General features: G+C 42.0%; 1 protein-coding gene across 16 annotated transcripts in view; it reads right to left on the reverse strand.

The window, feature by feature from the left end:
- The window catches only part of FMNL2 (formin like 2), a 321,014-nt gene that overhangs the window by 91,352 nt on the left and 217,064 nt on the right, over positions 1–12,598 (reverse strand). For 14 of the 16 annotated variants that reach the window (XM_059167316.1, XM_059167319.1, XM_059167317.1 and 11 more), the window contains exons 5-6: positions 8,115–8,198; positions 4,921–5,073 (exon numbers count right to left, since the gene is read on the reverse strand). In XM_059167316.1, coding sequence (XP_059023299.1) covers positions 4,921–5,073; positions 8,115–8,198 — 237 coding nt within the window. The remainder of the gene's footprint in view (positions 1–4,920; positions 5,074–8,114; positions 8,199–12,598) is intronic. The other 2 variants (XM_059167320.1, XM_059167322.1) reach the window with 1 other exon arrangement.

Raw genomic sequence — 12,598 nt, forward strand, 5'->3', positions numbered from 1 at the left:
TACAGAACTTTCTGCCTTACTCTTGTCCTTTGTTTAGTAAACACTTTTTCATGTTTCATGTGTTAACTTGTTCTGTAATATCTCGACTGATCAGCCATATTGACCAGCATGTCACTCAAAGTCTCCGCTAGATCCTCTGGCATCTCTGCGAAGTGGAATAAAGACACGTGGACACCCTGATTAAAAAAGGCTATCAATGAAGGAGGAAAAAATCCCCCTGTGCATAAACAGGCAGGAAACATGGTTTGGAAGTTGGAGTCAGTCCGACCTCTTACCTAGCTTGTTTGGTCCCAGGCAAGTTGCTTAGCCACTACAGACTTCAGTTTCTTCTCAGGGATAATGGTCACCACTAGCTCATTAACCCATTGTGAGTGGTAAATCACCAAAGTCCTTAGAACCGTGCCTGGCAGAGAACACTCAATATTTCCCTCCCCAGTAAAAAGTGTATCAATGTTCTCTACATCTCTGTGCTTATTTTTAAATACTTAAAAAAATTAGTCCCATGAGGGAAAAAATGTTTATCAACAAGGATCTAAATCTGAACTCGTCATCTCTTTATGTAAATTCACTAAAGATAGAGGTGTTCAACAGAATGATGACTATTCAGGAAATGTCATTCCTTCAAGATAATGATCTCAGGAAAAACAGTGAAATTTGTTCTGGGGGTATCTTAGGAATAAATACTTTTGTAAGTTCACATTTTAGAGGAAACGTGGGTGTTGGTTTCCTCACCACATTGGGAAGGGTCAATCGGGGTGACCCTCGAGGCCTTGCCAGCTTTGGATGTATATGACCCAATTTTGCCATTAAACCACCCTCTACCCCATCACAAAGCTTCTGCTCCAGAAAAGACACTTTCTTCCATCTTCCCCAAACATGCCTGACCTTTGATGTAAGCTTTTGCTCCTCTCATGCTTCTTCACTTTACTTCCACCAGAAGCACTTTCCTCACCCTGAATAGCAACTCTGGCCATAACCCCAAGTCCCAGTTAAAATCTGACCCCTTCTTCCAGGCTCTTAGTGCTCCACGGATTTCTTTAAAAACCCAAAGCTTTTATTTACTGTCTATGTCACTCCTTATTTAAGTCTAATGGCATTAAGTAATCATTCTTAAAAATTAAAAATCACTTTCCCTTAAATCTGAATACAATCCTTGTCTTCCAAAACCTAGTATGTACACACATGCATATATAGCACCATTTATTTTAGCTAGACCTACAGCCACGTTAACAGGAATCTTAACTGAAGGCACGCAAGACTCTTGGCTTACAACACCGTACAATTCTGGTCACTACTGCATCAGTCTCAGAATTTTGACCACTGGCCAAGCTGACAAATTCATGTAATACAGAATCTAATACCTGATATAACTCAAGGTGAATGTCATGTCCTAAAATTTTTACTAATCCATTTTAAATAGTTAAAAAATGAAGTTTGGGGCACCTGCGTGGCGCAGTGGGTTGAGACTCAGCCTTCGGCTCAGGTCATGATCCCAGGGTCCTGGAATGGAGCCCCACATGGGGTTCTCTGCTCAGCAGGGAGCTTGCTTCCCGCCCCCCTCCTCCCGCCGCCTGCCGCTCTGCCTACTTGTGATCTCTCTCCCTCTGTCAAATAAATAAATAAATAAAATCTTTAAAAAAGAAATTAAAAAAAAAAAATGAAGTCTGAATACAAAGAGGAGAGTGCGTCACATTACAATTTTCTTTAAAAATGGTGTTTTTCTTTAATCAAGCCCCACTTATAAAGTGTTTTAAATTTCTTAAAATCTCATTTCCTCTTCCAGCTTTAGCTAACACATTTTGCCAAGTGATAAAGGATGAGATCACTGAATCTACATTCTTATCTGGAGATTAAGAGGAGGGAACTAAAATCTGCATTTGGATCCAAAGACATATTCCCAACAAACAAAGCTACCAGAATAAGCTACAGAACATGAATTAATACCCTTTTATGCTTTCCCCCAAAATGGTAACATGAATACAATATACCTCAGGGGATCAAATTCTTAGATTAAAGAATAATAATATGATAACAGAGTATATCAAAATTTAAAAGGCAGTGGGTTTTGTTCTAGTACGGGGTGATGGGGAGCCGTGAGGTCATCATATTATAACATGGGAGCAGTCACGATACCCTGCCACCATGTACGATGAGCTCTCGTGGCCATCATGCTCACCCGTGACTTACGAGTTTTTCCAGTTTGAAGCCTCATCACCAGTGTGTAAACTGTAAACTCTGGAGGCCACAGGGAGAGAAGCAGCTCTGTTGGCATTGGAACTGAAGATACTCAGGCAGAGAAACCATCTGGTGGTGGTGTTAAGGAATGAATGGAACCAGACGAAGGGGAGACAGTAGGAGGAGAAAGGACAAAGTAGAGGAGGCAAAGACGATCAGAAAGGAGATGGCAGAATGGAAAAGAAGGACAACGAAAAGAAATCCAAAAAGTGAAGGAAGTGTGGGGAGCAGAGAAAGAAAGGGGAGAGAAGGAGGAGGAAGAGAAAAGAAATGTAAACAATCTTTGGGTATATGAAAAGCAACATGTACCATATGCCTGTACTTCTGATCGCGGTTCATTTGGTTTTTTTAAGTCACAGATGCTATCAAATGACCATATACAGAATTACAATCCAGGCACAAATCCATGAACTACAAGAGCTGAATGGAATGTCATTGATATACGTTGTTTAAAAACAAAAGCAAACAACTAAGCTTCAGATCAATAAGGAGCATGAAAGTTACTGCCACATTGATTTTGAGTTTCTAGAACCCATCAAGGAAGAGTCAAGGGAAACCCAAATGTTCCATTCCTCAGCCTGAAACTGTTCAGATGCAAGACAGAAGAATGTGATATGGGTTTCTTAGTTGGTCATCTTCAAGCACATCTGCCAACCAGAAAGGTCAAATACTTCCTGCGTTTCTCAGAAGAACATCTCCATCGTATCTATCCCTACACTTTGGGTCAATTTTTCCAATTTAAAATGAATTCTAGCAAGATGTACCTTGAGCCAACTGTCAAGCAAGTCAGGCTGGACATGGATGCCCCTGCCCTGTGCCTTCTAGGGTGCAGGACTACAGTTCTCCTTGAATCAAAAATATTTCCATATTTTACTGACTCCTCCACTCTTCCACAAACAACGTGCTCTCAATGAACAGTCCTCATAACTCAAAATTAGCCCTAACAAATTATTAATCAGGAAAATTGATCTTTATTGAGGGGTAGCTGGCCAATAGGTGATACGTTCCAGGTAAGAAACGATAAAAAAGCAACTTAAAATGTGCTTCGTCAATTAAATTCCTTACATATAATTATATCTCTACTAAGGGTAAGAATTCCTATTCACACACAAAGGTCATGAAGGGAATTCTTCACACATGACTGGCCTTTCTTCAACTTCCAAATCAGCCTTGTCCACATGTAGATTTGGTGAAGGCTAGCTAGTGATAGAGTTCTCAGCCTGTTGCAAAGACCATGAGATAGACTGAAACACTGCTCTTCATTATTATTAAACCATTCATATCCATTAATATTTATGGCATCTCCGAACATGGAAAATCTGACTGGTTGATCAGAAGCATCATATTCAAATGTCAAACCCGTCAGCAAACCTGAACTTCATTATTGAGGTATTTACTTTCTATTACCAAAACCCAAGTCAAAGGGACAAGAAGTAATCAGAGGACTAATAATATGAAAAGTCTGCAAGCCACATTTTCACGACTTACAACTTGACACACAGACCCTACTACCAATGACCCAATACCCATGGGAATCTTCAACACTGACAGGGACAACATCCACGTGCCAGATCAAGCCTAGAGTAAGTGACATAAATTTTTTAGGTTACAAAGAATAAGCAGCAGTGGGGAAGGGAAGGCTAATTAATAAAATATTTATTCAGTTATTTATGAACTTGCTCTGGATGCCATCTCTACCTTGACAGGCCGGAGTTCTGATTTAGCCATTCTGACCTTAACGTTAAGTACAGTGTCTGGCAATTTACAGAAGCTCAAAAATATTTTTCGGTGAATGAATGACTGTAGGTAAGAGAGAACAATCTTAGTGATATTGTACTCATTAGTCGTACAGACAGTCAGCACCCATCTTTCCTCAGCTTGGTGGCATTTCAGCCATGACAGACTGGAGAAGAATCCTTAAGAGGAAACAAAAGGTTGACAACTGAGCACACTAACCAAAGGAACACTGCTTAAAAGCATTCAGTTAATAAAAATGGTCACTACAGAGGGGCCTGGGTGGCTCAGTGGGTTAAAGCCTCTGCCTTCGGCTCGGGTCATGATCCCAGGCTCCTGGGATCGAGCCCCACATCGGGCTCTCTGCTTGGCGGGAAGCCTGCTTCCTCCTCTCTCCCTCTGCCTGCCTCTCTGCCTACTTGTGATCTCTGCCTGTCAAATAAATAAATAAAATCTTCAAAAAATAAAAATAAAAATGGTCACTGCAACATCTTGCACCTCTAAGAACACGTCCCACAGAACACACACCTGAGCTACCACTGGAAGAAGGGAGGGGAGTATGAAGAGTCAACCAGGAATTCCTGAGATCCTCAAATCTCAAGAGGCGCTGCCTCGACCCAGAAAACAGAGACGAAGTCACGAAGTCAGCTGCCCCCTGGTTTTGGAAACTCATCTACGGAGTCCTCTGCACTCTACCATTCGGCAGCAGAATTCTCCTCCTACACCAAATGCAGGGCTGGTGTCTCCCCAAAACTATTCAAAGCTGTAGAGCATTGCCCTAGTCATGATCCCATGATCTCCGCAGAAACTCTCCTTTGCCTCACCGGAGATGCAAGTGCTGTGCGGAAAGATACAGCACTGCGTGGTACAGGACCAGCCACAAAAGTGAGGCGCTCTGCTGTCCCAGCATCACCCAGCGAACGCACCTCCCTCTGGGTTCACGAAACTCACCGCAGCGCAGAATGTCTTCCTGAGCGGGACACGCTGTTGCCCACGGGGGAGGGCAGGTTGCTCCCTCTGTGCAGATCCTCGATAGACCTACTCCACGGCTTTGATTTGTCCACCGAGCTCTCCACCGTGCTTTCCACGCTCTCGAAATCAAAACTAAAACAAAAGAGAGATCCCACTCAAGACCTAAAAGTGGACAATCACACAATTACACGGCTATGCCTAACCAGCTCCTTCCGACCGCGCATCTGCACCCGATGGCGGGGGTCCTCACAAGTAGAGGAAACTGAAAAGGCAACACCAATGCCAAAGAATGTCCACGGACTCAGAGTTAGCCTCGAAAATCCAAAATGACAAATACTGGGCAAGGCCAACATACAGATGAACAACAGGGAAAAATTCATAGCACCGTATCATTTGTATTTTACTACAAGTTTTACTAACTTACCAACGGCTAACAATGCTATGGTGGAAGGGCAGGGAAACGTCTTCCAGCTGTCTTCATTTTGCTTTAACAAGTCAATATGTAGGCTTATACTAATTTATTCCTACCCATCAATTTTCACTGAGCATTTTCTCCTAGTGTGTTGGCAAGTGTACTTTTCCAACCATATGTGATACATTACTTGCAAAGTTATGGATTTGCTTTGATTTTGGAATCTCTTCCCAATGTGGTGCTCTTTAAAGCAGGACTGGTGTTTCTCTGACATTTTTTGAGGTTATTACTCATGTTGACCATGTTAGAATAAATGGCAAGTTAAGTTGCTCATTCTTGTATAATTTGGGGAACAAAATTTTTAAACAGCCAGGCCTTTGTGTTCTGTGCATTTTCCCATCCCAAAGACAGAAGCTCTGCCTTCTCAAAAAAATATATTTTATCAATTGTTTCTACCTCTAGTTCCACCCAGCAACACCTGATCAGACAGAGAATAAACAGAAGGCGGCTGTAATTAATACCAGATGGAAGGTTTGGACAGCAATCTCAGAACAGACAGTAACAATACATATTGGCAATAATAAGGATGACTTTTCATAAGGGTACCATTGCCAAAATAAAATATTTTGTTAGAATCGTCATCTGTAAACTAGGCGATGCTGTCCCTCTATTAAATACTAAGCCAGGCGGCGGCCAGGACAGATCGTCAGTGAATCCATCTGGCAAGTTTGTCACGCCTTGGGATGCAGGAAGCAGAGCCGAACAGAAAAGAGGTGGGACTGAGTAATCAAATCCTTAAACACTAAAAACAGAAGCCTACAACTGATATTGGAGAAGGTAAGCCAACGGGGCACCCCTAACACCACCCATGTCATCAACATTCTCTCCAAGTCACTATGCAGCACCCCCACGTCCTTCAGCTGTCCCACAGGCTTATGCTCCTCTCAGCTCGCCCACCTCATGGAGCAGGAGGAGAAGAAACACACCTTAGTGAAGTATCCTTTTCTAGGAAGGGAGGATGAGCCTACTGGTGCACATTACCTGGGCTAGGAAATTACCACAAGCCAAAAGGACAGTAAGAAATTTTTCAACCCATTAGTTTCAAGAAAAAAATGTAAGTTATGTCTCTATATATAATTTATCTAAATAAAGCAACACAAAACCAAAATTAATCAGCAGAGCATGTAAAGGTAATGCCAAGAAAAAAAAAAAAAGTGAAGAAGGAAACCAAAACTCTGAATTCTGATCTTCTGCTGGATTTGGTCTTATGCCACATCTAGAATTCGCTCATGGTAACTCTACTTACTCCCACTGGTCTGAAGTGAGGGTACGCCTGGGAAAGCTGGGTGCATGAGCTCTACTGTGATGTAGGTAAAAGGTAAATTATAGCAAACATGTAATACATAGCATGCCATCCTTTTTCACTACAACTGAAGTCTCTTAGCTCTTCCTTAATTCCAAAACTCTTCCTCCATATTTTAAATTATGCAGCAGGGTAATATTATTGTGTTTTGTCGTATAATATTAAGTGTAAGAGAAGTTAGCAGTTTTTGACACAATGGACATAGATAAGATACAATCCTTGGAGGAACACACTATAAAACTAGGATTATATTTCAGAGGACAACTTTCTAGAAAGGCAAGAACGTGTCTATTGGTGTTTCTTACTCTTTTCCATATCATAAACAGGAGATATCAAACCTGAAACTGATCAAGCCAGTTTCAGTTTGTACTGTAATTTCTGCATCCACTAGAATGGAGTAATTACAGCTTCCTTCCCAAGAATTCTTAAGGAAGTGCTGAGGATTATAACATCTGGTTAAGTCTTAGAACTTCTTTGGAGTGATGCAATATAAAAAACAAGTTACTGCTTTTAAAAGAAGCATTGGGGCGGAGACAGGGGGAGAAACACCACCTGCACGCAAATGTCTTCTGGTCAAATTAAAAATACAGTATTACTTCCTCAGTCTGTATGTGTGTGTGTGAGAGAGAGAGACAGAGACAGAGAGACAGAGAGACAGAGAGAAAGAGAATCGGTGGATACTGCAATATTCTTTGATTAAAGAAGTAAATGCAAAAAGAATGTCGCATCCAAATGTACACTTTTCATTTCTGTTGTAAATTCCTCCAGAAGCCTAGCAAAAGGGAAAATTTTATGAATTAACAAGAAACAAGGTTAACTAAATTGATTTTCCTTCCTGGTCTTTTGCAATTTTCCGCCTTCACCTGATGAAAGGTAAGTCAAAACAACACAAATACATATAAAGTAGAAAATGGAAAAGCCTCTTGTTAATTCCTTTTTCCAGTCCTACTTGATTTGGTATATCTGCTATCATTTTCTCTGCATTTACTAGCACATACAAATACAAACAAACATATACATATACATAATTTTTTTAACAAAAAGTTTCTTTTCTGTGTCTTGCTTTATTCACCCAGCAATACATCTTACACCTCCTTCAGTGACTGCCAGGGTCATCTACCATATGGATTTATGTAAGCTGAGCACTAAGGAGAGCACTTTTGAAAATAAGGACTCTAAGGGTGATTTTTACTTCCCTATTTTACTTTTGCCTTAAAAGCATTTCTATGGATGATTCTATGATTTGCTTTTAGTTACTTGAGTAGAAACAAGCCTCCTTAAACCTTACAACATCTGCTTCTGGGTTTCTCCCCTCGGTGTGGTATAGAATTTTGCCACTCACTTCCATCTTCTGTGACCACAAGAAATTCAAAAGCCAACAAGCCAAGTTTTACTTACGTTACCGCATACTGGGCAAATGACAGATATTCCACTAGAACATCAAGACCTCTGTTTTCTTCATTCAGAAACTCTCTGACCCATCTGTCAAAAAATAAAGACAATTATTAAAGAGGTTCATCACACGGTCTGCTGTGAGAGAGCCCAGGGAACGCTGTTACTGTTCTGCCAGAAACATTCACCGAAAGGGAGTCATGGAGGAAGGCCTAGACTCCATCACACCTAGGAGGAACTTTTCCATAGTGCAACAACAACAAAAAAAAAACCCAAACCAAAAAACCACAGCATTTTGGGGCACCTGGATGGTATAGTCAGTTAAGCATCTCATTCTTGGTTTCGGCTCAGGTTATGATCTCAGGGTCCTGGGATGGAGCCAGTGCCGGGCTCTGCACTGTGTGTTGGGGGGCAGGGAGGCAGCAGGGGGTAGTGTCTGCTCCAACACTCTCTCTCCCTCTGCTCTCCCCACCCCCCCACTCTCTCCCTAAAATAAATAAATCTTTGGAAAACAAAAACAAAAACAACTACAGCATTTCAATGTATAAGAAGAGGGGGCAAAATGTAGACCTGCATCTCCCTTGCATTTTACTACTTGGGAGACTTAGCATAAAGTGTAAGAAGTATTCTAAAAAAAGGAACTTGCTAACTGTACATTTTCCACCACAAGTGACCCACAGCCTGTTCAAGGAGCCAAGACTGCACGGGGAATGTGGCAGGCCCGGGACGTGACGACATGCACACTGAAATCCAGGCATGATTCCAAGTCCACATTCAACTCCTTCTTGGCACACTAAGCCATCGAAAACACTCAAGTAGCCAATGAGACACCAGTGTTTAGGGGTTCCTGGAAATTCAATAGGGATCATGATCTGCTTAATTTTTTCCATGAATGTTAAAACCTCTTAAAAACTTGCAGGCACCACATACCATTAACAAAGCCAAGACATGACATATCATGTCTTCTTTTTTTTTTTTTTTTTTTAATTCATTTTAAGTAATATCACCTTGCCTTTGAGTGGTGGGTTTGAATGCAGTTTACTGAGAATTTTTACTCATTTTCAATTGCACTTCATAGTAACTCTTAACAATGAAGCCCCATGGTCAAACTGAACCTTCAGGTACAGAAGATAAGCACCTGTCACCGCCCATTGCAGATTTCCTCCAGGACATTCCTCTTTGAAGAATGTATGATACCTGATTAAACCTTCTCTGGGTTTGAGACTTCAACAAATAATAAGTCAAAAGGTCAGCAGAAATGGACCTTGAGGTACATCAGCCAAATGCATTCCCAACCTGATTGTCTTCCTCCATAAACACCAAGCCAAAAAAAAGCCCCACCTGCTCTAAACACGACAGCCAGTTTTATAAACTATGAGAACAACACAATCGAATTTTAACTTTAAGGCTGAGCAACCCCTCAAAATCTTTGTCTTTTTTTTTTTTTTTAAGATTTTATTTATTTATTTGACACAGAGAGAGAGAGATCACACGTAGGCAGAGAGGCAGTCAGAGAGAGAGAGAGGGGAAGCAGGCTCCCTGCTGAGCAGAGAGCACAATGTGGGGCTCCATCCCTGGACTCTGGGATCATGACCTGAGCCGCAGGCAGAGGCTTTCACCCACTGAGCCAGCCAGGTGCCCCTCAAAATCTTTGTCTTAAAGGAAGAAAAAAAAATCTGGTGGACTCAGGATGCCTGTTTTAAAATTCTTTTGGGGGCTCCTTCTCCTTTGTTTCTGTTTGTTCTTTTGTTTTACCCTCAAGCTCATTCTTTCTCATACTTCTACCAACTCTGGGATGCAAACTCAGGCCTGCAGGGAGTCCCAGAGGGCAGCAAAGCAGGAAAAACAGACAGCTTATCTCTTTATTTTCCCTCACATGCCTCAGGCAGGCTATCACAAAAAGTAGGCACCCAATACAGCCCCACGGAAGCAAATAACCGTTAATTAAAAAACAAAAAACAAAAAACCTGGGGTGGCAAGCAAAAGAACCACCCATCGGGCCTCTTGAGAGCTGGTTCTCAGTCCTGTTGAAACTTCCCTTCCAGACCAGCACATACACCAGCTCACGGCATCTACCTCGGGATACTTTTGGCTAATTTATTTTAATGATTCTCCCTATACCACTAGATCTCAGGAGGCATGAGATGTTTTTAAGTGCTAATAATGAGAAGCCTAGAAAGAGGTAAACACACACACACACACAATACACATTTCCTGTTTATAACTGGTAGGAGACTAGACAAAGGCCGGCACTCACTATGAAATCCATGGACTAGCCGTTCTTGAAACTCAAGTCCCTGAACAGCTTCTCCAAGGCTTCCCTGTGGCCCTGGCCTGTGGGCTCTGACCACACCACTGCGGCTGGCCCACAGTGGCAGGTGTGTGGCGGGAATCCCCGGGGCTGGGTGCAGGAGTGTTCACTTTAGAATGCAAAGTCGCCCTCCGTTCCAGAGTCTTCAGAGTCATCTAAGTCCCACGTTCTCTATCCCAGTGGCTCATAAAAACACTCCAGTGTAGGAGCTGAGAACCACCACTATTGTAGTTGGTTGACCTCCCAGACACACGGCCCCTAAGAAGTAGGGATGGTCCGGGACACTCCGTGGACCTGTCATGGTCTCAACTGCCAGCACCTCCAACTCAGGGAGTTTGGCCACAAAGTAGAGAAGGCAAATGACTCACAGATAAGAGAATACAAAAAAAAATAAAAATTAAAATTAAAAAAAGGAAGGGAGGGAAGGAAGGAAGGAAAGAGCCAAGTACATCCAGAGCCACGATTCTCAACTCAAAATGCTAATATGCATGTATTTTGATTCAGGGATAAGAACTATTATGAGCTTCTCCTGCTTCATCTCCATGCCCTCCTAGGTTCCTCCACCCTCACTCGCTGACTTGGAGCGTAAGTGCCTTAACACAATGTTGAAAGTGAAGGGCACGGTTCCTAACCAGTCGGCTAGCTTGTATCAGGTCCTGCCTCTGAGAGGTTTGATTCCACAAAGCTAGCCCTGTTTCTCTAAGCCATGTGATGTTCCCTGGGTCTTTGATCTGGCCCAGATACCCCTAGGTGATTTAGGAAAGAGTAAGAACAATCCACCACGGCTGACTACCTATTTCCTCTGTCCAATGATACCAGGTTAGCAAAGTCACTGCAGCAAAAAGGCTACAACGGGTTTACAGGAAAAAAAAATTCTTCACCTCCCCCAACCCCTCTGGTTCTCTCAATCTCTGTCCCCGCCACACTTGGGATAGTCTGTGTGGGAGAGAACAGAGGTAAGAGTCAGCTTCCGGGGAAAGGAAAACAATATAGAAAGAAAATGGGTAAAAATGAAAAATGGGCAACTTTCAAAGCAGTATCTTTAATCTAAAGGCATAAAAAAAAAAAAAATGGATGTCCCATTATGTAGATTTATTCAGGTGATCATGCAATGACATATCATAAATTTAGGGTTCCTCTAGTAAATAATTTCCATTTTTCACTTCTGTGCATGCTCCACACACTTTTTTACATATTGCCAGTACGCACACCATTTCAAATTGGATGATTATAGGTTTTGGAAACTAGAATCGTTTCTGACTCCAACAGCACGCATCACTTACTGAGTACCCCACAGATTCAGGGTAATTACCATATGTTGTAAATCTGAATTAGGCAAATTCTAAATCAGGGGCTCAGGAGCTGGAAGAAACCATGATAATGAAAAATAGCTCTGGGGGAAAAAAGTCTTTCTCAAGGAAGGGATCTGAGTGCACAGACACAAGAGTCACTGCTTTATTGTAGACAGGTCAAAGCTGTTTCAGAGAGGCTGGTTTCTCTCTGCCCTGTTCCCCCGCCCCCACTACTAGTTTTAGAATCTCATTGTTCTGATCTAGAAAATGAAGTCTCAAGGGAACTTTCTGATTCCAAATTTCTGAGATCAAACAAAGCAGACCCAAGATCACAAGATAAAGGGACAAGGGGTGAACTCCTTTTGTCTGTCTCCTTAGAGAGGCACTCCTAACACAGGCTGGAAACTGCAGCTGCTGAAAAATCATGGAAAAAAAAAAAATCATGAGAAGCAAGAGAAAGAAGGTAAGCATTCCCCAGATTCAGCATCAGCTACCAAATCTATCCTGCAAGATGGCATCCCAAGTTGGGGCTCAGCATAGCCCCCCACAGCACTAGGAGGCCCCGAGACCCTCTGAAGGGTTTGTGACATTACAACCATTTTCATAAAAATATTAAGATCATACTGGCTTTTCACAGTGCTGGCACCTGCATGATGGTACAAAAGGAATAGTGGATAAAACTTCAGCTAGCCAAAGTACACCTCTTTATTGTGTTCTCACACCAAGCCCTTGGAAGGCAAACAAAAAGTCAGCTTCATTTGAAACGGTTCTTAATGAAGCAATGAAAATTATGCATTATTACTAATGCCTGTCCCTTGAGGTTATATCTTTTACATTTTCTATGTGACAAAATGGAAAGCCCACATAAAGTACTTCTGCTGCCTACC

Source organism: Mustela lutreola, chromosome 3 (genome assembly GCF_030435805.1).
Source record: "Mustela lutreola isolate mMusLut2 chromosome 3, mMusLut2.pri, whole genome shotgun sequence".
NCBI lineage: Eukaryota > Metazoa > Chordata > Mammalia > Carnivora > Mustelidae > Mustela > Mustela lutreola.